Raw genomic sequence first — 25,758 nt, 5'->3', positions numbered from 1 at the left:
TCTCTATTTCAGAAGTCAGCAAGAACTTGAGCTTCAAAAGCTATTTGGTAATCAGGCATCATGGAAATTTTCCTTTCCTGCTTTGGGGGATTTGTTCCACCCTGTACCTAAGGCACATCTTCAACCCTTATCACCAGAAAAGAACCTCTGCTTCTGAGATTGTTGTTCTGTTTGTCCTTCATTCTCAAAGGGGATCATGACATCAGGGTGATGTCAGGACTTGTACTGAATTGGATTTTTTAAAGTGGAGGGCTATGCAAGGTCATAAACCTCACTCTCTCCTCCAGAGCCATCTGAATCCAGTGGGAAGACGTAGATCAGGATGACTAGAGATGGCCCCAGAAGTTTAAGGCAATTTGGTTAAGTAACCTGACCAGGATCACACAGCTAGTAAATGTCTGAGGTGAGATTTGAACTCAGGTCCTCCCAACTTCAGAGCCAGTGTTCTATCCGTTGTGCCACCCAGCAGCCCCCTTCTGAGATTAGTGAAGAACGGACATATCAAATGATGGTCATCTTGCCAAATGGTACCAGAAAGTCACATCTATGGCCGATTCACAATAGCATTCAATTCAACAAATATTTATTAAATCGTCTATGTCCAAGGCACTGTTGCTAGGTATTGGGGACATACAAAGACAAAAATGAAGCAGTCCCTGCCTTCAAGAAGCTTACATATTACTGGGATTGTTGTTTAGTTGTATCTGACTCTATGTGACCCCATGGACTTTGTCAATAAGGTTTTCTTGGCAAAAATACTGGGGTTGCCAGTTCTTTCTCCAGTGTACCCCCATTTTACATATGAGGAACCGAGGCAAATAGGGGTTAACTGATTTGTCCAGGGTCTGAGACCAGATTTGAATTCAGATTTTCCTGACTTCAGTCCTGGTGCTCAATTCACTGGACCACCTAGCTTCCCCCTACTACTGGGGAAGCTATATATCTCTATATGGATGTGTATGTGTGTGTATATGTGTGTGCATTTACATACATGTATATTTATACATCTATCCACACCTAATCCCATAAATAGAAGTAATTTGAGGAGGAGCCTTAAAGACTAGAGGATCTGGGGCAGCTAGGTGGCACAGTGGATAGAGCATTGGCCCTGGATTCAGGAGGACCTGAGTTCAAATCTAGCCTCAGACACTTAACACTTACTAGCTGTATGACCCTGGGCAAGTTACTTAACCCCAATTGCCTCACTTAAAAAAAAAAAAGAGTAGAGGATCAGAGGCTACATGGAGGAGCACCCAAGTTGAGCAAGACAATTAGGACATGATCATCTAGCATCACAGTCCACTACTTCATTCAGAATGCCAGGGCTGAACCTCTACTTTCTAACTATTTACGCAGCACTCTATCTCCTCCCAACACATGTCCTCTCTTTTCTATACCACACTGTTTCCCTCATCTCAATTCTTACTTTTGAGGTAAACTTCTTCTCTTTTCCTAATTAAATTCAATTAAGCAAACATTTATTAATAACCTAACACAGCAAGGAATTATGTTAGTTGCTCCCTAGGGATACAAAAATAGTTATGGTCTGGGTTTTGCTCTCAAGAAGCTTACATTCTAAGGGCCTATACCACAAGGGCCTATACCACACTTTCATATCAACCCACCTTCACCCCCAGGAGATCTCTCCCTTCTGTTAAAATCTTGCACTATGCCTCATGGGATTTTCAATCACTTCCACTATCTACCTTATAGCCTTAGAAGTAAAAGATAACAAGTAACATCACATCATTCTCCACTGTGGAAAAGTAGCCTTCTTCCATTTTCTTTCTTTCTTTCTTTCTTTTCTTTTTTTTTTTGTGAGGCAATTGGGGTTAAGTGACTTGCCCAGGGTCACACAGCTAGTTAAGTGTCAAGTGTCTAAGGCTGAATTTGAACTCAGGTCCTCCTGACTCCAGGGCTGGTGCTCTATCCATGGTACCACCTAGCTGCCCCCTTTTAACCTATCCCTTTGTTGTTGTTGTTGTTGTTGTGAGGCAATTGGGGTTAAGTGACTTGCCTAGGGTCACACAGCTAGTAATTGTTTTTTGTTTTTGTTTTTTTTTTTAGTGAAGCAATTGGGGTTAAGTAACTTGCCCAGGGTCACACAGCTAGTAATTGTTAAGTGTCTGAGGCCGGATTTGAACTCAGGTACTCCTGACTCCAGAACTGGTGCTCTATCCACTGCGCCACCTAGCTGCCCCCTTCTTCCATTTTCTTAAACCCAATGGGTGAGAAAAAGCAAGAACTTCTTTTTCATACACCACTCATGCCATACACTTTGTTCACCTAACTTCATTTAAAGTTCTTGCCATCCACCAATCCTATCCCCTCCAAAGCATCATCACTGGTTTCCTACTACCCTTCAAGACACAAAAACTTAAGGACCTGGATCACATTTTTCTTTCCCATTTCATCCTTTGCCATAATCCTTAGCAATATGAACTAAGCTATCAATCTGACCTTATTTTGTAGTTCCTTCTCTCCCTCCACTCCACTGATCTAGTACAATGCCTGACACACAGAAAGTGCTTAATAAATGTTTAATGACTGACTAACTTATGTACCTTCATATCAACTATCTAATTTTTTTCAATTCCTCCAAGGTTTAGTCTTTTTTCTTTTCCACATATACTCTTTCCTTCAAATAAATAATCCATGTACCTAGCTGCAACAGACCTTCTAATCAGATGACTCTCAACCTCAAATCTTTCTCTCACACCCTGACTCTTTCTTTCTTTCTTTCTTTTCCTCTTTCTTTCTTTATTTCTTCCTTCCTTCTTTTTTTTTTTTTTTTTGCAGGGCAATGAGGGTTATGTGACTTGCCCAGGGTCACACAACTAGTAAGTGTCAAGTGTCTGAGGCCAGATTTGAACTCAGGTCCTCCTGAATCCAGGGCCAGTGCTTTATCCATCATTCTACCTAGCTGTCCCACCCTGACTTCTTTTTTTTTTTTTTTTTGGTGAGGCAATTGGTGTTAAGTGACTTGCCCAGGGTCACACAGCTGGTAAGTGTTAAGTATCTGAGGCTGGATTTGAACTCAGGTCCTCCTGAATCCAGGGCCAGTGCTCTATCCACTGAGCCACCTAGCTGCCCCCGAACTTGACTTCTTAAAGTCTAGTTCTCCTATTTCCATATATCTACTGGACATTTCCATTTGGACAACTTGCTATCATTTCATTCAGTACGTCCTAAACAGAATTCATCTCTTCCTTTCCCTCAAACTAGCTCCTTTTTGTGATTTCCCTCTTTTTAAAAATAATTATTCCAGACATCAAATTATTGGAGTCATCTTTGATTTAGTCCTTTCCTTAATTCCTATTCAATCAAATTCTGTCAAATCTCTTTCTATTCCTTTTCTGTTCCCACTAACACCTTCACCAAGTCCTCAAACACTTCTTTCCTAGATTATTTTAACAGCTTCCTCCTAACTGGTTGACCTGACTCTATTTTCTTACAGGCCCAACCTACCCAGCACAGGGTTTAATTCTCCTTAAAGTTTTCATGATGTTACTATCCCCATTCAAAAACTATCAGCAGCTCTTACCTGCTCACAGGATAAATTCAAATTTTTACACCTCTTCAAGGCCTTTCAATAATTGGCTACAGTATGCCTTTCAAAAGTTTTGCTCAAGGGGCAGCTAGGTGGTGTAGTGGATAGAGCACTGGCCCTGGAGTCAGGAGTACCTGAGTTCAAATCCGGCCTCAGACACTTAACACTTACTAGCTGTGTGACCCTGGGTAAGTCACTTCACCCCAATTGCCTCACTAAAAAAAAAAAAAAGTTTTGCTCACTTTTGAAAGTATTTGTTGTTGTTGTTACTTCCTAGCTTGAATCCTAGATGAAGAGAGTAAACATGAAACTCAATCCTTATTCCATCCAGGCTAGTACACTCATTATTCCCCAAATACAGCTTACTCATTCTTGCCTTTCTTGTCTCCATCCTCTTTGAAAATATCCTCCTCTTTCTTTTCCACTTATTTAAACTTCATCTGAAGCAGTGTACTATGGGGGAAATGCTGGGTTTAGAATTAGATGGACCTGGGGGGCAGCTAGGTGGCACAGTGGATAAAGCACCAGCCCTGGGTCAGGAGAACCTGAGTTCAAATCTGGTCTCAGATACTTGACATTTACTAGCTGTGTGACCCTGGGCAAGTCACTTAACCCTCATTGCCCTGCAAAAACAAACAAAATAATTAGATGGACCTGGATTTTAATCCTGCCTCAAACACTGTTATCCTGTTCAAATTGCTTAATCTCTCTTAACATGTTTCCTCAACTACTAAATAATAATAGCACCAGCTATTTTATATATATATATCCAACCCCTACATTTATAAATGAGGGAACTAAGGCCCTGAAGTGAACTCAGTTATAGAGCAAGTACTAGTAGTACAGCTAGAATTAGAAATGTGGTTTCCTGATACCACACCTTTACTGATCATTCCACTTCACAAAAATGTTTTCTTTCCATAGATTCCTATAGCACTCATTATATATAAATTATACCTTTGACAATTAACTTTTCTTTTTGCAGGGCAATGGGGATTAAGTGGCTTGCCCAGGGTCACACAGCTAGTAAGTGTCAAGTGTCTGAGACTGGATTTGAACTCAGGTCCTCCTGAATCCAGGGCCAGTGTTTTACCCACTGTGCCACCTAGCTGCCCCCATGATTAACTTTTGATATATTATCTCCTGAGATAACAGATTACTTGAGGGTAAGGACTTAATATTATACCTTTTTGAACCAGATCACTTCCAGCACAGTGCTATGCATATATGTCTGTGTGTATATATACATATGCACACACATAGACACATATACATACATCCCTTAATTGCAGAAAGCAGGGTAGAATAGTAGCCATATAAGAGAATAGAGCATGAAAGTAGAAATTCACCTATGTTTTAGTGTACTCCAAATAACTAAATTCAGGATCCCTTCATACTTGTCATTGCCCCAAGGTTACTAATCATAGGTCAAATGAAATAATGCAAACAAAAGACTTCATTATATAAACAGGGCAGCATTATTGTGCCAGAAACAACTTCTTCAAACATTTAAAAAAATTTTTTTAATCTGTTGTTCATCTTTTGTACTTGAAGAGGAACAATGACATTACAATGTTGGGGTCAGGGTACAGTGTGTTAGATTGTGGCTGATCAGTCCAATTTGAGCTTGGAAGCCTCTATCATAGGTTGGGCACAAATAGTCCGTTTGAACATTTGAGAAGGAGATATCTCTAGATTTGTACATCTAATGTTTCCTTTGTGCTATTACAATTCTGCTTTGCTCATAGAGCACAGCACCTTCTTTGATGATGTGCAGCCCTATGCCAGTGTCTCCCATGTCTCACAATCAATACTAAAATTCTTCAGAGAGACCTTGAGAGGGCCCTTGTACCACTTCTTCTGACCTCCATGTGAGTGTTTGCCTTGTTTGAATTCTCTGTAAAATAGCTTTTTAGGAAAACATGCATTTAGCATTCGATCTGCATGGCCAGCCCATTAGAGTTGCATTCTCTGCAGAAGAGTTTGAATGCTTGGCAGTTCAGCTCAAGAGAGGACCTCAGTGTCTAGTAGCTTATCTTACTGGGCAACCTTCAAAATCTTCCTAAGATAATTCAAATGGAAGCAGTTCAATTTTCTGGTAGACTATCCAGGTTTCACAGATATACAAAAACGAGGCCAGCACAAAGGTTTTGTAGACCTTCATTCTGGTAGGCAGCCTAATACCTTCTCTCCCACAATTTCTTTCAGAGCTTTGCAAATGCTGAACTAGCCCTGATAAAGCATGCATCAACCTCATCATCTACGTGTACATGCCTGGAAAGTATACTGCCAAGGTAAATGAACTTAGCCACAGCATTCAACATGTCTCTATTTGCTATCATCAATGGTTCCATGGATGGATGGGGCAGTGCAGGCTGATGAAGAACCTGTGTTTTCTTGGTGTTGATTGTTCGTGTACACGACAGAGAATCAATCCCCACTCTGTTGCATCTCAGACTCAGAGGGTGCATTGAGTTATGAACAAAAAAATCTTGCACCAACTCTCTATCCACTTTAGCCCTGACTTATAGCCTTTTCATGTTAAATAGTTTACCAACAATGCAGTAGTTGACCTGGATGCCATTTTCGTCCTTGTTGAAGGTGTCTGACATAGGAGCAAGTACACAGCTCTGCTTCACTCCATTGGTGACTGGGAAAAGCATGAGAGCATTGCCCTCTATCTAAAACCTGTGCAAGAATGACATCATGAAACTGGTGTATAATACTGATGAACTTTGCTGGGCAACCAAATTTCACCATGATCTTCCACAAGACCTCACCACTGCCAGCATCAAATGTCTCGGTCAGGTCAACTACTGTTATGTGCAGACCTCTGTTTTGTTCCTGGAATTTCTCCTGGAGTTGTCAGGCAGCAAATACCATGTCAACCATTCCTCAGCCCTTTCTAAAGCCACACTGGCTCTTGGGGTAGATAACTGTCTTGCCAGCAAGGACTAAGAGAGAGACCCCTTTGTAATTGTCACACAACAACCTGTTTTGTTTTCCTTTATAGAGATGGACAATAAAGGCATCGTTGATCTCCTGGGAGATATTCTCTTGCCTTAAAACGCAGAAGACTTCAGTCAGCTTCTGTATGAGCAGTGGACCCCCTGCCTTGTAGATCTCTGCTGGGATGGAATCTATAGGGGCCTATACAATGTTCATTAATACCACTAATTCTCTATTCCCCAGATATCTAAGGAATACAAACTGTCAGTGGTTAAACAAAGTCTTTGCCCTCTAAACACATAATTCTCCTTATTAACAAAACTAAAGGATTATTGTTTTAATTCTTTAACCAACAAATGTTTCAATATACAAAGAAAAAATAAAAATAGGATTATATGGGAAATTGTGGACCTGTACAGTTTTTTTCCCCCTCCACCACATATAGTTTGTTTTTGTCCTTTTTTTTGGGGGGGGGGTATATTCAAATTTAACATGGTAGTAACTGAAGGAAAATTTAAAGACAGAAATCCACTGCCTGATTTCCTTTAGGCTGACCACATTACTGGCACCCTCAGGTCCTCTCAATTCCATTATCTGTAAGAACCCCAGCTGTTCTTCAAGGTCCTTCTGTGAGGATAATGCACTGGGGAAATAAGATAGTCCCAACCAGTCATCCTCCAGCACAAAGAACTCCAGTTCAACTTGGGGAGAAATATTGGAGGTCTGGTCATAAATATGATTACTACTGATAACCATGATTGCTATTGATTTCACCTTCCTAAAGTCAGCCCTTTACCATAAGCCCATTGGAAGAGGATTATAAAGAACATCTATCCCCTAAGCTGGAGGATTCTATCTAGCAGTCACATTGGTTCCTTCAGGATTTAAATAGCAGAATAAAAGAATATTATAGCTTTCAGGTATAAGATATCAATAAATCAGCAAAAAAATTTAAACACCCAGTGCACAAAGCAACACTGTTTATATGGGGAGAGACTTCCTAACCAGGAAAGCTGAGACTTAACATAAGCTTTCACATACAATCCCTAAACCAGAACCAAGAAAGATTCATTATAGAAAAAAATCAAATAAACAAATGAATGCAGATGAATCAATGAAAAGGCATTTAGTAAGTATTCTGTGCCAAGTGCTGTGCTACACCCTGCGAAAGTTAAAAGGGCATTGGACTTGGAAGCAATCAGAGGATCTAGAATTAATCCTGTGTATGTAGGTATGTCACTTCACTCAGAGACCATTTCCTAATTTGTAGAATGGGGAAAATAGTAACACATTTCTATAGCATTCTATACTTTATAACACCCTTTCCTTGTAAGGTAAGCTACACAATGCAAGTAATGAAGTTTAGTGACAGGGTCCCAATTAAAACCCAAATCTCCAGGTCCAGTGTTCTTTTCTATTAAATTAGACTGTATCGCAGATCTGTTATTATTGGCATTATATTATTACAACCAAGTATAACAGCATATACCTGTAATCCCTACAGCCAGGAGGTCTGAAGCTGGTAGATCCCAGAATCCACCTGTCCATTAAAGAGACCTTAGATGTGCACATTGACACAATTCATTTTTTTCCATCACTTAATTTGAGGGTCTTTATTCATTTCCATTCATATCTCAGCTCAATCAAGGACACTACCACAAGCCCCCTACCCTCTGTCAAATACAGAATGAGAGAGGCCTTGGTCTCATTCAAAAGTATATCCTCAAATAGAAGCTTACAGACTTATCTGGTGATCCTTAATGGTTGCACAGGGAGAACATGGTTTTGTTTCCTGCCTGAACAAACACCACACTATCTTTTTTTTTTTTAATTAATTTTTTGAGGTAATTGGGGTTAAGTGACTTTCCCACGGTCACACAGCTGGTAAGTGTCAAGTGTCTGAGGTCGGATTTGAACTCAGGTACTCCTGACTCCAGGGCCGGTGCTCTATCCACTGCTCCACCTAGCTGCCCTTAAACACCACACTATCAAACCTAGTGGTCACCCTCGGGACTATACCTCCAACATAAAATCTTTAAAACAAAAAGTAGTGTAATCTCTGGAGGAAGGCTCCTGGAGTTTCATGGGAAATTCAGTAGTAACTGGAGCTAAAACTCCAGGGAGGTCTTGTTGGGTTGCTTGTTGAAGAATGCAAAAGGAAGACAGTAAGTTTAAAAGAATATGGATGGCTTAATAGGAATGTCTTTACAGACCTAGAATCCACCTAGAGAACAGCAGTAGAGCAAGAGATAAAAAAATAAAGCGGGTTACACAAAAGGTACAGGGAGAAAGATAGAAAGTTCAGGGAGACAAAAGGACAGGAAGATTAAGAGACAAATAAATAAAGAGAAGATAGGGTAGAGAGAAAGGGTATAAATTTTATACTTAGGAAAAAATTATACTTAGGAAAGTATTTGGGTTCAAAGGAGCTGGGTTTGAATTACACTAAATATACTGGCTACTTGATGACCTTGGGTAAGTCACTTAACCTCTGTGAGCTTCATTTTCCACATCTGCAAAATGACGGGATTGATTCCATCAGATAAACTATAGTTTCCTTCCAACTCTTAGTTTTAATGAGCCTATAATATTAGGGGTTCAGTAGTTTGAGGAATCTAAGATGATTTAAACTAATCTTGTCATACACTATTTCTTCAATATAACAAATATTGCTCATTAAGCACTTACTTACTTACTTAGCAAGACACTAGAGATACAATGATAAAAATGAACTCATAACTCCTCTCAAGTATGTTACCTTCTACCAGGAAGATATAGCAAGTACTGAAAGAAGTATAGTACAAGGAAATAGGGGTGAGGTAGTACTACCACTTGGGGGGGAGTGCATTCTGAGAAGTTGTGGCATTTGAGTTGATCCTTGAAAGTAGCTAAGGATTTTGAGGGCAAATGGAGTACATTCTAAGCATGGCACTGGTCTCTGTAAATGAATGGAGATGAAAGACGAAGGTCCTATATGGCTGAAAACAATATGAAATAAGTCTGGAAGAGTAGGTAGAAGCCAGATTATGGACAGCCTTAAATGTTAGGCTGTTTGTATTTTAGCCTACCAAAAATAGGGAGCTATAGAAGGCTTTTAAGCCAACATTGTGACACAATCAGTCTTATGCCTTGGGAAATTTATTTTGACACCTGTGAAGAGAATCTTTTGGAGAGGGGAAAGTTTTCAAGCAAGAGCATCTTGTAGTAGGCCACTGAAACAATCTAGAAGGGTGATGAGAGCCTAAACTAAGGTAATGCCTCTGTGAATGGAATTAAAGAAACAGATTTTTAAAAGGATGTTCTAGAGCAGAGTACAGGGATGTACAGGGAATTCTGAAATTGTCTTTAAAATTTTGTCAGTGAGTTAGTCAGTAAGCATTTAAGCACCTATTATATGCCAGTCACTATGCTAAATGTTGGAGACAGAAAGAAAGGCAAAAACCAGTTTTTATCCTTAAGGAGCTCAAAATCTAATGGTGCAGAGAACAAGCAAGTAAATATGTACAAAGTATGCAGAGGATAAATAGGAAATAATTAATGGAGAAAAGGTACTGGAATTCAGAGGGGTTGGGGAAGGCTCCATATAGAAGATAGGATTTTAGTTGGGATTTGAAGAAAACCCACATAAGGAAAGAGATAAGAAAATTATTTTGATAACTACATTTCGGGATAAGTGGTTTCCCTTATAATGCTATATACTTTATTTTATGCTTTTAAACCTTATTATGAGAAAAGGTCCATAGCCTTCATCAAACTGCCAAAGGGGGTGGATGATACAAAAAAAGGTTAAGAACACCTGTGTAGAGGTAGAATTGTCAAGATATAGTCAGCCAACCAACAAGCATTTATTAACTTCCCTCAGTGTCTACGGCCCTCTCACCCTGAACATCCTTCCACTCTGCAGGGATATACCCATTAGTAAAACCATTGGTGAGTTTCTCTAGGAAACTCCTTGAAAACAGAAAGGACATTCACTCTCTCTTAGCTTTGCTTTGGACTCTCCAAATTTTACCCCCATGTCCCTTCCTGGATACTTTCCCCCACCTGCTACTTTTCAGCTATCTTTTATGGATGATCCTCCCCCATTAGAATGTAAGTTGCTTAAGGGCAAGAATAAAAAGTGCCTGACAACTGACTGAGAGCAGGTAGTTTGATGAAGCAGAGCTACAATTCAAGAGAGAAATTCAGGTTAGATATGTAGATTTGGGAGTCATCTACTTAGACTTTGAATCCATGCAAGCAGATGAAAGAAAAGAAGAGAACCCAAGAGAGTGGTTTGGAGACACTTAGGCAAGGAGTGCAGAAGATTAAGGAGTGGCTACGGTTGAAGAAGCCAAGGAAAGAGACAGAGTGCCCAAGAGAAAGGGGTGGTCAACAATAGCAAGAGCTGTGGTGGAGTTGAGCAGGACGAGGACTAAGAAAAGACCACTGGATGTAATACTTAAGTGATTACTGGTTTCAACCATTCTAGAAAGTAATTTGGATTTATGCTTTTTAAAAGTTACGGAAACGTCCATAATCTTTGACGCAGAGACTCCACTTTTAGGTATATGCCCTAGGGAGGTTAAAGACAAAAAGAAAGTTACCATATACACCAAAATATTTATAACCAGCATTTCTCGTGGTAGCAAAGAGCTAGAAACAAAGTAGACACCCATCAATGGAGGAATGTATAAGTAAACTGTGGTACATGATTGTAATAAAATATTGCTGCACCATAAGTGGGGGAGAGGAGGAAGAGAAGGAAGGGGGAAAAACTGTGCTAAGTACTTAACAAATATTATCTCATTTGATTCTCTTTGGGGGGGGGGGGCAATGGGGGTTAAGTGAATTGCCCAGGGTCACACAGCTAGTAAGTGTCAAGTGTCTGTGGCCACATTTGAACTCAGGTACTCCTGAATCCAGGGCCAGTGCTTTATCCACCTCACCACCTAGCCGCCCCCTCATTTGATTCTCACAACAACTCTGGGAGATGGGTGCTATGATTATGATCCCCATTTTAGAGTTGAGGAAACTGCGGCAAATAAAGGTTAAATGACTTCCCCTGGGTCACAGATCAAAGTTTCTAAAGCTGCATTTGAATGCAGGTCTTCCTGCCTCCAGTCCCAGCACTCCATCCACCCAGCTGCCTCATAAGAAATGATGTATATAGAAAATGTGGAGCACAAGAAGACTTATATGGACTTCTATATAGTGAAACAGAGCTAGGAAAATAATACACATAGTGACTACAACACTGTAAATGGAAAGAACAACAACAACAAAAACGGAAGTGATTCTCACATAATTAATTATAATAACCAAGAAGCTTGGCTCTGGCAAAGTTAAGAGTTTTACTTCCTTCTTTGCAGAGCTGGAGCACTATGGGAGTGAAATACTGCATATATTATCAAATGTGGTTGATCTGTTGATAGGTCTTGCTGAAATGGGTTTTTTTTCCTCTTTTTTTTATTCTTCGTTTCAATGACTTGCTCACTGGGCAGACATTTTAAAAAACATGTAAAAACACAATATTAATTTTTAAATAGGCCATATTTATGTCTAATATAGTTTGATCATCATATGATTACACGGATTCTATAAAATAACAATGTAAACACTAAAAACATTTTTTAAAAAGATCATTACCAAATTGAGAATAGTTTCAGTTGAGTGGTGGAGTCAGAGGAGAGATTATGAGGGACTTGTGAAATGAGTAGGTGTTGAGGAAGGGAAGACATCACTATAGTAAATAATATTCTAGAAGCCAGGTGGTGAGAGGGAAAGTAGATATAAAACGATAGCTTGAGAACACTGAAGATGAAGGGGGGGGGTGTGGGATCAAGTAAAGGGCTGAAAATAAAACTGAGTATATGGGGAGAATCTAAAAATGAGGGAAAGGGAAGATATGAAACATGAGATAATCTTCTAAAGGAGGCTATGGAGAGATGACATTGAGTTCAGGTAGAGGGGTTGAAAGGAGAAAATATTGGGTGAAAATCTAGGGGAGCTTTTTGCTGTGAGATGTGGGAAATGAGGAAGCTCCAACTAGAACACCTTGATTTTTTCAGGAAAGTGGGAAGCATGGAGGGTTGCTAAGAGAAGAGAATGGAGTTTTTAAGGAGAACAGAATAGGTTTGGAAAAGCCATTAAGGGAAGTAAGATGCTCACAGTCACACAAGGAAGGATAAAAGTTTTGCAACAATGAGGGCCCAACTGAGATTAGATAACATGAATCTAGAGGCACCTCAATCAGGGGTGGGAGGAGGGTCATGTGACATCTTTCAGGAATCTAGGTCCTTTGAAAAGTTAGTTAGTTATTCACAGATCTTCCAGGACTCCCAGAGATAAGAGAAAGTCTTCCTGTGTGTGTGTGTGTGTGTGTGTGTGTGTGTGTGTGATTGTTGAGTGGGGTGGTGGGGATGAGGTGAGGTCAAGTGATAATAGAGATTCAGTTGTTGTAATTGAAAACTGAATCATCAGGTAATGCTAGTTCCCTGATTAGTTAGGCTCAGAAGACCAATTTAGAACAAGTTGGTCCCATAAGCTTAATTCTCACAGAGAACATCTCTGTTCTACATTCAGGCTGGTGTCCATGGAAATCTCCTTTCATTGAAGGCAACAGGCTTTCTGCTACCAGCCCAATCCTAGATGAAGTTCAGGCTCATGCCAAAGAAGGCAGTGGGGAGAAACCTTGAGACTCATTCCAACAATGCAAATCCCTCAAGGTGGAAGAAGCAAAGGGAAATTTGTCACTAGGCTCCAGAGAATGGGTTTGAACAAAATTTTGGACTAAGACTGTAGAGGGAAAAGGAAGGTAGGTGTTCCTGAGGCCAAATTGCCCAAAGCCTGAATGAAAGCTCTTCATGAATAAACTTTCAGTGTGAGAGGAAAGCAGGCAGCATGACCAGGGGCACCAGACCCTTGCCCTTAAGAGCTCAATAGCTATTTCACTTTCCCCACCTCTCTATGCTGTATTGGGGGGAGGGAACATATTTAAATTGATTTTCACCCTTTTAAAACTACAGATGATCCCTTCCGGAAGTTCTCAGAAAGAAGTTCTCAATGATTTGTAAGATAAAGAAGCAAGGCACCAAAGCCACAGCATTAATCCAACACTGTCTGCACTTCAAAAGCTTACAAAGATTTAATTTCTAGTGACAATTTACTTATTTGGACCACCATCTTGGTCAGATTTGGAGACTCAAAATATATATCTTGATATAAACTTTTTTTTACCTTGAAAGAGGCAACAATTAGGGAGAAAGAACACTGGACTGCAATTCTAGTTATGGTTCTGCAGCTAATATGCCATGACCTTAACCCCCCTGGGCCTCTTTCCCTATTAGTAAAAATGAAGAGGCTGAATAGGGAGGGTTTCTGCAGGCTTTAACATTATATGGTTCTTTACCATCTCAATTACAGCATTTACTTCTTCCCTTAGCCCCAATCTTTCTTTAGATCTTTGCTTCCAGATCAATTTTCCAACTTTTCCCTTCTCCAAACACAGCCATTAGGAAACTCAAATGCAATAGCATTCATTAGAGATGATTCCCAAAGAACAAACCTGGTGGTTCATTCAAAGTAAATCAGACCAGGATTCCTCCCTATTGCTTCTGTCTGCCCAAGGGTGAATTCATAAACTGTAAGGAACCTACTTCTGCTAAAAATATACCACAGGCCCTCAGAACCAAGTAACTGTAAGTTACCGTGGTTTCCTGGTACAGCCATACAAAATAATGTGAACATTCAAACTAGCCCCAAAGTCAGTCAGTCAGTCAGTCTCTGTCTCTCTGTCTCTGTCTGTCTCTCACTCACAAACACACACACACACACACACACACACACACACACACACACACACACACACGCTTCTCCATGTGCTTGGCCCAGTCACCATGTTACACTCTCAACTCCTCCCATAAGAAGTTCCCCAGGAAGTCCAAACTACTGCAATATTTTAATTAGCCTGAAGACTGCAAAGCCTAGAAAGTTTCAAAGACCATGGGATTCTATGAGTCAAAGGAAAGCCCTGGTCAAACCTGACCTTCGGGTCCACAGGAGGGGAAGGCTCCAGATACTAACCCATGCAGCACATTCGGCATACCAAGTGGGCGTTGAATTCTCTCTCCTCTTGATAATTGGGCCACATGATCCTTCGGTTGCTTCCTATCAGCACAGTTATGAAGAAAGAGGGATCCACAAGGTACTTCTACCACTTGATTTTAGCCCCCTCTGCAACTACAACAGAAAAGGGCTGGAACCCTAGGCTGAGTTGAAAGACACACAGTTCAGAGAAGCAACTCCACCCACCACTTCCTAAGGGCCTCCTCCCCTAGAGATCTGAGTGAGGAAGCACCTCCCAGGGACGGTGTTCCAAAAAAATGGGTCCGGTTCTCTTTTAGGCAATTGACTCATCCAAAAATGGCACCAACTCCGTGAAAAGAGTCCCATGCAGTTAACAATACAATGAGGGAATAGAAACTCCGTGAACAACAAAAAAACCCCACAAAAAACACAAAACACAAAGCAGGTTCCTGGGAGGTGATTAATCCAGTTCAAGTAGGAGCCAGCCCTATTGTGACCCCTGCATTGCAAAGTAGATCCTTGTAGCCAGGTGAATATCGATTAGGTAGATGTTGTTTCTGCAATTTTTCTGGAGGACTGGTCAATTTAAATGTCCCACTAACAAGTCAGGGACAATCTACACATTGCCCAACATCCTGCTCCATCGGTGGTTTCTTCTCAAGCAGGGTCCAATCTAAGGCAACCAGCCCAGAGGCCTCCTGACCAAGAAGTTAGTTAATTGAATGGTATTCAGAAGGAGAATGCAACGGCCCAAGATAACACATTGCCTGTTTCTTGCTGTCCCTAGCACTCAAAAAATCTTGATTTCCGGGTGCATGGTAATGTAAGAAGAGAAGTGTTGCCTCTGCTACCCTTATACCTTTCAAAGTAGTACAATCCCAGCCAGGAGAGGAATAGTACCAAACAGCAAAAGGGAGCTCAACTCATCAGCTCCAAACATATTTTCCTCAACTCGGCTAGAAATGGCATCTCCAAGTCCCCTTTCCACTCCCAGACCCTCCCCTTCTGTCCCTGGAGCCACTGCACTTATCTTTGCCTGTGCCAAAAATCCCTTCAGCCTGGACCAGCACAGGGGCTGTTTGTTTCTCCAATTTGTTTTCCAATTCTTGGCTAATTGTACCAGACACTGGAATTTTGAAGAGACACAATAAAGGGCTTTTCATATGGGCCCCCCAGCCTGCCTGTTGCTTCTTCACAAGCTCTGGATCCAACTTGGGGAGAGAAAAGGCTTCGGCTTCTGCTCTGCCCCAGCTAAAAGCTCCAATCCAGCTCTCACACCGATAAGAGCAGGCGTAATCACTAGCCCTCTGCTCGGACTCCCTAAATAGAAAGACTTCTGGCTAATGCTGTTTTAAAATCCGGAGACAGTAAAGGAGGGGTAGGAGAGTGGGGGAGAAACAAAACAAAGTTTCCAAACAAATCAGCCCCAACTGTTCTAAGTGTGGAAGTGGATGAAACTCCAACCTTAGAGCTTGACTTGCAAACTTTTATTAATTTAGATAGACTGGGTCCTGTCTCAAATACCCCTGGCTCCTTCCTTCATGCAGCATACAGCTCCCACCAATAAATGGCTAATAATCTCCCTCTTGCTTACTAACAATAGTAAGGAATCACGGTCAGCCTTATCCATTGGCTACTTAACTAATCTCTCAGTCACTATAATAACCTACAGCTAGTTTCCCTCAATTTGTTCATCATTTTCCACAACTAGGCAGGATGGTTGAGTGGATAGTGTGTCAGATTTGAAGTCAGAGAACTTGGGTTCAAATCCCTGTCCTGTGACCTTGGGTAAAGTACTTTAACTGCTATCAGTCTCAGTTTCTTCATCTGTAAAATGAGAAGGCTGGACTAGAATACTTATAATTCCCTTTCTAGCTCTAAACCTGTGATCCAATGATTCTTAGTAAGGTAAGGTAGGGATGAGACCCTTTAAGGGTTCACCCGAAAGGAAGAAAAGGAAGAGGACAGGGATAAAATTAGGAAGAGAGTTTGCTGAGATGAAGATGGAGCAAGGGACAAGGCAGCTGAACCCTGAGGATTCCCCTTTTACCAAAGCTAAGAAAAAAAAATACTTGTAGATTGCAGGTAGCAGCTGGAACCCCCTCATTTTATAAATAGGGAAACTGAGAACCAGAGAAATTAAATGACTTTCCCAATGCCACACAGGCATAAGCTCAAAGAACTAGGATTCAAAACCAGGTCCTCAGACTCCAAATCAAATACCTGGCGACTGTCATACAAGAGAAAGATTCTTTCACATTGGTGACCATGGGGTTATCATCTTGGAAAGCAAGCTGTAATATCTATTTCTCCCTAGGCATATAATATGACTGCTAAATCACTTCACCACCTTTAAAACATGAGAACTCAAAGAAGGACAGGAGAACATTCTGAGTCGAGGTACCAAGAGAAAAGGAAGAAGGCAATAAGCATTTATATGGCACCTACTATATGCCAGAAGGATCTGAAGCCCCTTCAGTTGGACCCTTCAGAAAGAAGGAATTGCTGGATGATTAGAGACACAAGCAAGAAGGAAAAGCTACCTTGGAGACAAATCTTAAGGACTCAACCCTGGTCCTTCTTCATCCAGGTCCCTAGAAGCTACAATGCACAAGGGCAAGACTCCTTCTTTGAAGTCAGAAAAGGACTGAATTGGACAACCAGCTCCTGATTCTCCAGAAGGCAGATTACCCAGTTTGTTATTAACGTTGCTATCTCCTATATTATTTTGGTCCAACTTCTGGTCATCCCACTGCTCACAAGGACAGCCTCTGAGCTTGTGTGGGAGGAGGGAGTATGAAGTAGAGAGGACTACCAGCACCAGGGTTTCAGTGTGTAGCCTTCAACAAGGCTGAGAGGGGGAAAGAAGTGAAGTCAAAGGCTGGGAAGGGGTTTATGACTATCCATGCATGTCTAATTTATGCCTCTTCCAATACCAAAGAAAACTGAACATGAGCTGTATTTGTTCAGTTCCTTCTTAAGATACACAAATCTTTCAATATTAAAGCAAAAAAATCCAGGTCCAGCTTAAGTCTCTTTTTCTACATAAGATGATTTTCCTTATTCCACTCTTCCTTACTGATTCCTACACTGCATTTCCCAGACCTTTACTACCAACAGCCAGTTTTCCCTTTTCAGATAGAGATCTAACCTACAAATAGAAATCCTCTCTCAGCTAACCCATATTATATATATATATATATATATATATATATATGACAATTTCTCATGCTATCCTTATGAATAAGATGGTACGGGATGGGTTGAATGACAGTGTTCTTAAATAAATTCAAAGCTAGTTGGACAATTGTGTCCAGAGAATGGTTCAATACTGATCTAGAGGTTGCTATATGTGTTGCTTTAGTCATTTTTATCTATGGGATTGCCATGAAAAGCATGCTTATCTAATTTGCAGATGCAACACATGCAGGCATGATTGCTAACATCATGGAGGAAGAATCAAAATTCCAAACAATATCAACAGGATGAATACTGTGCCAAGCATTAACATGAATAAATGTAAAATCCTATACTTCAATAGGCCCATTATCTCATCAGTGTAGGAGCAGCTCACCTCCTATCTGTGTCTTCTCATCCTCTTGCCCACATTCTTCCACAAATCATCCACAGAGGCCCTACCCAACACACTGGAGGCCTGCCTTTAGGTTTTCTACATTTAAAGAGTACTAGTGGAGCAGTAAAGTTCTATATCTAGGTTTAAAAATATACACCGGGGGCGGCTAGGTGGTACAGTGGATAAAGCACCAGCCCTGGATTCAGGAGTACCTGAGTTCAAATCTGGCCTCAGACACTTGACACTTACTAGCTGTGTGACCCTGGGCAAGTCACTTAACCCCCATTGCCCCGCCCCCCCAAAATATATATATACCAACTACACAGTTCAACTCACTACAAGTTTGTTTCATAACCTCAACTTGGCCTTCACTGCTGCTAGGCATTCCTATTATACTTCCCTCATTAACTCACTCTCCCATTGTCTTCAGCAGCTCTTCCAAACCTTTTCATTCCTTCTTTTTTTTGTTTGTTTTTTTGCGGGGCAATGGGGGTTAAGTGACTTGCCCAGGGTCACATAGCTAGTAAGTGTCAAATGTCTGAGGCCGGATTTGAACTCAGGTACTCCTGAATCCAGGGCTGGTGCTTTATCCACTGTGCTATCTAGCTGCCCCCTCATTCCTTCTTAAACTTCCCATGGCTCCCCTCAAACTTTCAGCTGAAAATTTTGCCTCATACTTTATGGGGAAAAAAAATGCTAGTGCCTTCCCTCCATTGATTATCTCCAATTTATCCTGCATATAACTTGTGTGTACATGGTTGTTTGCATTTGACTTTCATCTTCTTGAGATCAGGGACTATTTTTTGCTTTCCTTTTTATCCCCAGTGCCTGGCATATAAAAGGCACTTGATATTTGCTTGCTCACTAACTAGTCTAATAACCTTGTTTTGATAACAAAACTAGTGGGAACTGCAACAACTTAGTCTGAGAGCTCTTAAAGTGTGTGTGTTGGGGGGCAGGGGTGACACCTAAATTTTGCTTTTAGAGGCTATAATGATTGTACGGTTGCTTTCATGTTGTTTCTATTAGACTCTGAGATCCTTGAGAGCAGGGTCTTTTTTTTTTTTTTTTGCCTTTCTTTGTATCCCCACTTAGCACAGTGCATGACATATGGTAAGAACTTGATAAATTCTTGATGCCTAACAAGTCAATCACTAAATTACCATCATCAATACCAGCCAACTAATGTGGTAGAGCTAGGTTTATCAGCTGTTTAGAATAAGGAGGCATCTACTTCTTGGGAGATACCATGATGTGAGAAATGTAATGGAAAGAACCCTAGACCTGAGGTAAGAAGATACAGATTTTAGTCCTGACTGTGATGCAGATACAAGATTGACTCATATTCATTTTGTGTATTCTTTTTATCTACACATGTACCTGTTGTCTTCCCTATAAGAATGTAAGCTTCTTGAGAGCAGACTATTTTGATTTTTGGTTTTGTATTCCCAGAACCAAGCACAGTGCCTGGCACATAGTAGGGACTTAATTAATGCTTATTAATTGGTTAATTGATAGCTGCTTGACTGTGGGCAAATCATTTCATCTGAGTCTCAGTTATCTTTTCTGTTAAATGAGGACAAGACTACTTGCACTTCCTACCTTAGAGGAGTGCTATGAGAAGAGTGCTTTGTAAGCCATAAAGAGCTATATATTGTTATATTATATAAGATGTAACAAGTAAGGGAGATTACTTTGTGTCTGCTTACACAAAAACCTGTCCTTGGTTACGAAGTATACAAGGTAGAGTGTAAGGCAACCTGCTATGTTTTGTGTTTCCCTTTTACTCTTTTTTAAAAACTACTACCACCCAGACAGACATATTCCTCCTGAATGTTTTTCAGGATTCCTGAAGACAGCTGAAGGGAGTGCCTAATATTGGCAATGAATGCTTAATCAAGAAATTTCTAGGATATGATGAAGGAGGGGCCACAATCTCATTCTGAGTTGGCACTCAAGTTGTCAAACTATGATCAAGAGTAATAGACACCATCCAGCATTCATTATAACATGTAACAAACATGTGAAGAGAAAACTTATAATTGATTAAAGGCCTCAGCTTGGGGTAGAGGTCCTAGTCACACTGATAGCCTTGAAGTTTATTATCATTAACAAAAATAATGACAATTTAGATTTACATAGTGCTCTAAGATTTGCAAAGTACTTTACCTAACCACAACCCATGTGAGACTGGTAGTGTATTAATATTCCAATTCTCCAGATAAAGAAACTGAATTTTCTGACAGGTTAAGTGACTTTTCTGTTCTTATACAATGCCTGAGGTCTCCTGCCCAGTCCTCTTGACTGACTTCAGTGATCTATCAACTCCATCTCTATGCTGCCCCTCTAGTTTTGACCCATGTGTGTTCGTGCTCATGTGCCACAGGTTAAATTTGATCAGTCCTTACATGATAGCACCTAAAAACCAGCTTCCCCAGGACAGACCAGCATAGGAAGATTCGGATTCAGTTTGTTGTTTTGGCATAATACTGTGAGAAAGGGATGGCCTGGCAGAAAGTCTCCATCCCATTTATGCTATCCCCACCCCCCTGGTATCATGGTTATTTGTGTGCAAATCTTGACTTTGGCAACCCTGCCTTCACCTTTGAAGTGGCAGCAGCAGCTTTGTAGTTCTCTCTTTAGGGACCTGTATTTAGCCCTTGGTAGGCACTTAATAAATGTCTTGTTGAATGAAGTACCCTGGAGCAGGAATCTGAAGGCTCAGGTTTGCATCCTAGCTCTGCCATTAACTCTAAAGCATTAACTCAAAAACTCTATGATATATCTAATATTATGCTATAGGAAATAATGAAGAAATGAAGTATGACCCTTCCCCACTCTGTGCCTCAGTTTCCCCATCTGTAAAATGAGGAATTTGGGCTGGATCACCTCTAAAGTCCTTTCCAGTTCTAATATTCTGGAATTCTATGATAAACACATCCTACAACACCATGGGAAGAAAAAGCCTCTACTTTTTGGTTGTCAGAGCCCTGGTTCACTGCAGACTTAAACAAAGAGACTACTCCAGTCACTGAAAGATGAACTGCATGACTGACTGGCCTATGGACAAGCTCCAAAGCAAAGAGCTAAATACACAATGAGGCCCTGACATGCCCCTAGAAAAGACACCTCTCTCCACCCCGCTCCTTTTCCCTTACGCCCCGCCCCCATAGTTTGACCCTGCCCTTTCCATTCCTTCCATCAGCCAATCAATATACCAAATTCAGAATCTCTTCCCCATTCATAATCCCCTGGTCTTTCCTAGGTGGAAGGTAGAAGAGACAGGGAAAGAAACAAGCAAACAAAACCAAGAACTTTGAAGCATCCATCCAAACCACAATGAAAAAAATCTAACGGAAGAACCTCCCAGTCTGAAGACAGCCTCAAGCCTGTTTAGCTGCTAGTTTTCTGAAACTCTTTAGAGTCCGGATGTCCCCTACTTTCATAGAGACTCTCTGAGACAGGGAACAAAGTTCTTCCTTAATTGGCACAAGAGCACTTCTACCTCCTGCTTCTCACATGCGATCACCCTGACAGCGGCATTCCAGAACATGCACCAGCCCTTTAAGGTGGATAGTGAAGACTGAGACGTATGTGAAATAGAAAGAAAAACAAACCCCTTACCGTCTCTACCTTTGGCAAACCTCTTCCAGTACAAGACTCCAGCGATTCCAAGAACATGACTCAAGATAACGAGTGTTGGAGGTAAATAAGTTGAGTCTAGGAAAGGCATTTCTAGTCAAGGCCCCAGTTCCAGCCTTCCTTTCCTCCCTGTTGTCTGTCATAAGCCCTGAACTCCAGGCTTGTCTCCGAATGCCTTTCCCCTGAGGTTGCTGCCGATCCGTACTATCATCGCAGGGCCACAGAGGCGCTGTCAGAAGCTTCCTGACCACAGCCTCTTGTTCTCTATCTTTCAGCAGATACTAGGAGGCTGGGGCTAGAATTCTCTGGGGCAGACAAAGCCCGGGAAACTGAATGACCAAAGGAAGGGGGGTTGTGGGGGAAATGGGAGGGAGAAGGAGAGAGTGAAGAGGACTCTGAAAGCTAGTGTCAGGCTGACTCAAACTTCTTTCTTTGGCATTTTCTACTTAGCTTAAACAAGCAAACCCCAAGACAGCTCAGCAAGCAGGGAGGGTGTCAGAAGACGTCATACTTCTAACTTTCCATTCCTGGCCTGGCTAGAATGCCAAAAGCAGGGACGTGGTCAGAAAGAGGAAGTCACAAAAGAGAAAAGCAGAAAGACTTCTCATGGAACAGAAAGGCAGGCAATAGACACATTTACAGAAAAGGGGGACGGACCAGGTGTTATACATTATAGTCCAAGTCTTCTAGTCTTCACTCGTGAGACAAACCCCATCACCATTCTGATGGCTCTGGGCGGCTCCCAAAATCGCTCACTGTTAGCCGAGATTCTTTTAAGACAGAAAGAAAAGAGCTCTGGTTTTTCACTGGCTATCTGAGAGGTGCTGGGGAGTTCTCCAGTTCATGGTGCTGCCCAGTGGGGAACAGCCTACTGCTTTCTGCAAAACCAAAGCCTACCAAAGTCAGTTCCAAATGTTAGGATGACAGAGTGCCAAAACAGTAACTGAAACTCATTTGTGAACTGGACTAGAAGTTTCCACAAGCTAAGTTGGATGTATTCCAGTCAGGTGGGAACACCAGTCCACCCACCCCACTTCATATGGATACATCTGAGAACATGTGGATATAAAAGATAACTGAAAGAGAGATTGAACTGTTTCTGCTTAGCCCATAAGGCAAAACCAGAAGTTACAGAAAAGCAGATTTCTGTCAGAATAAAGAAAAACTTTCTAAAAATCAGAGCTGTCCAAGAAAGGAGACAAGATTGACCTTGGTGAAGAGTTAGTTTTCTGTCACTAAAAGTCTCTGAGTCTTCAGTAGGGTTGGGTAAACACTTTGGGGGGTGTTGTAGAGGGAATTATGATTTGAGAAGGGGTTGGACAAGATGACTTCTAAGTTCCTTTCTAATTCTGACACTGTATAAAACAGAAAACACACACGCACATGCACACACATGGACATATGAACATGAAATACCCACTTTAAGATAGGTGATTCTATCTTCTGTCTACCAGACTAACTTCCTCCACTAGGGATGGAGTGGGGGATGTGGGATTGTCTTTGTGCCACACTATTTATGTATTTGGCTATTTATGTATTTCTATGGTGCCTATCACCATGGCATATAAATATTTTGTGTGTGCTCACAAATTGACTTAGAAAATCCCTAACCTGGGGCGGGGGGAGGGGGGTCTGCCTATCATTTTTTTTTTTAAGATTTCAAATGTATTTTATTACATTAATAATGCCACGTTACAGTTGATTAACAGACTACCTTTTCATCATTGCTCTGATTTTTTCTCTTATAACATGACTAATGCAGAAATAGGATTAATGTTATTATGTGTGTGTGTGTGTGTGTGTGTGTGTATATATATATATATAACCTATATCAGATTACCTGCTGTCTAGGGGAGGGGGGAGGGAGGGAGAAAAATCTGAAATTGTAAAGCTTGTATAAACAAAAGTTGAGGACTATCTTTACATGTAACGGAAAAAATAAAATTCTTTATTAATTAAAAAACAAACAAAAAACAAAAAAACAAACAAAAAACAGACTACCTTTACTTCATATGTTCATTTTGGAACAATCCAGAATATACGCCAGCTTTGATGAAAGGAATATCTCCTTTACTGGCTCCTCCAATCTTTTGGGACAACTCTGCCAACAGGGGACAGGTTCCATTCAATTACAATCTGGGTGGCCGCATATGCCCAAATGGCAAGACAGAAAGTGGCTCCACTTAGCAATATTGGGGTGCCATACTTATCATGAAAATCGGGCAGCCTGTCTTGGTGGTTCTGCCTTTCAACGGTTTGCTGAAAGCTGCAAACCAAAAAGTGGCTCAAGGCCCTCCTAAACAGAAGGAACATCACCAAAAGAGTAAGAAGAAACCACAGGGGACTAAGGTTGTTGACAGCATGCCAAGCGCGTTGCTTTGTCCTTGCAAGAAAATACAGTGAGAAAAGCCTGCAGAAAGGGGTGCTTCTTGGATATCATAAAAATGTGGGAGGACATTGATATGGTACAGAACATGCCAAAAATGGGCAATCAGGATGAAGTTTATACTATATGAGGACTGATTGAAGGAAATGGGGATTTCTAGCTAAAGAAGAAAGGACCTGGAAAAACTTAACAGGGCTTTATTTTTGTTTTGTTTTTTTAATATTTGAAGAGTTGTCAAGTTGTCTCTTTGGCCTGAGAGAGCTAAACTAGGAGCAAGAGGTAAATATTGCAGAGTCTGATCAATGCCACTTCCTATCATTTTGAGCCATACAAAGTGAAATGATCTACCTTGAGAGGTAGTGGTAGCTTTACATATATTATTTCATCTGATCCTCACAACAACCCTGTAAGGAAGGTGCTATTACTGTCCTCATTTTATAGATGAGGAAACTGAAACTGAGAAAGGTCAAGTGACTTGCCTAGGATCACACAACTAATAAGTGTGTGAATCAGGTTTTGAACTCAAGTCTTTCTGGCTCGAGGCCCATCACTCTTGCCACTATACCACCTGTTGCCTATCTACTATTCTACCATCTGTCTTATGGAACTGTCATAAGGAAGGCAATTTAAAGTAAACTTTAAAGTGCTCTAAAACACACGTTGTCATTATTACGTATCTTATTTCCCAACAAGATTATAAGCTTCTAGTGGTTAGAAACTGAGTTTTTGGAGACTAATTAAAAAAATACTAATATAGGAATTCAAAAAATATTTGTTGAATGAGTAAACCAAGTCAACAGGTCAGAAGGAAAAAGAAAAACAACCTGGGCTTCACACTTCCTTCTACCTCTAAGACAAGTGATGTCCAAGAATGTTGATTTGGAACTACCAAGAAGTGTTAAATATTTTTGGCTCATAGCAAGACACTAATTATTTAATGTCAGAGTTTACTGTCTTTAAGCTTGCAGAAGATATATACATGCAGACACATAGACATATGCACATACACACACATATGTCTATGAGTGTGTATGTGATCATTCACAATTTAAGGGGAGCGTAGGCTTTAAAAACATTTACTGTTATCTTTTGTTTTTATATCATCAACATTTTACAATATATCCCATTTCTCTCCTCTCCCAGAAAGCCATCCCTTATAACAACAAATAAGAAAGAAAAAAGATTCAGAAAAACAAACCAACACAGCTGAGTCTGTAGTTGCCCTTGCCTTCCCCACCACTTTTGCAAAAAAAAAAAAAAAAAAAAAGAAAGAAAGAAAAAGAAAAAAAAAGTTGGAAAGTATGTTCTCCTATCTCTTCTTTGTGACTAAATATATCATTAAAATTCTATTGGGGGGGGGGTGCAGCTAGGTGGCACAGTGGATAAAGCACCAGCCCTGGATTCAGGAGGACCTGAGTTCAAATCCGACCTCAGACACTTGACACTTACTAGCTGTGGGACCCTGGACAAGTCATTTAACCCTCATTGCCCTGCAAATGAATGAATGAATGAATAAATGAATAAATAAATAAATAAATTCTATGTTGGGGCAGCTAGGTGGGCACAGTGGATAAAGTACCAGCCTTGGAT

At 40.8% G+C, this 25,758-nt stretch overlaps 2 protein-coding genes across 19 annotated transcripts in view; both read right to left on the bottom strand.

The window, feature by feature from the left end:
* Positions 1–21,891, bottom strand: part of LOC122751408 (microtubule-actin cross-linking factor 1-like) — a 287,171-nt gene extending 265,280 nt beyond the window's left edge. For all 18 annotated transcript variants that reach the window (XM_043998438.1, XM_043998450.1, XM_043998446.1 and 15 more), the window contains exon 1: positions 21,765–21,891. In XM_043998438.1, the coding sequence (XP_043854373.1) occupies positions 21,765–21,873 (109 nt within the window). In that variant the 5' untranslated portion in view covers positions 21,874–21,891. The remainder of the gene's footprint in view (positions 1–21,764) is intronic.
* A 1,920-nt stretch (positions 21,892–23,811) lies between these two features.
* Positions 23,812–24,095, bottom strand: LOC122751410 (cytochrome c oxidase subunit 7B, mitochondrial-like). The gene has a single exon (XM_043998458.1). The coding sequence runs from the start codon at positions 24,093–24,095 to the stop codon at positions 23,853–23,855; it is 243 nt and encodes an 80-aa protein (XP_043854393.1). The 3' UTR covers positions 23,812–23,852.
* Between the last annotated feature and the right edge of the window lie 1,663 nt (positions 24,096–25,758).

This window comes from Dromiciops gliroides, chromosome 3 (genome assembly GCF_019393635.1).
Source record: "Dromiciops gliroides isolate mDroGli1 chromosome 3, mDroGli1.pri, whole genome shotgun sequence".
NCBI lineage: Eukaryota > Metazoa > Chordata > Mammalia > Microbiotheria > Microbiotheriidae > Dromiciops > Dromiciops gliroides.
The sequence above is the reverse complement of the archived record's forward strand: the minus strand, read 5'-3'. Positions and strand labels throughout refer to the sequence as shown.

What these genes read in the sequence shown, in the direction of transcription:
- LOC122751410 (XM_043998458.1), bottom strand. Translation starts at nt 24,095, where the DNA reads ATGTTCCTTCTGTTTAGGAGGGCCTTGAGCCACTTTTTGGTTTGCAGC.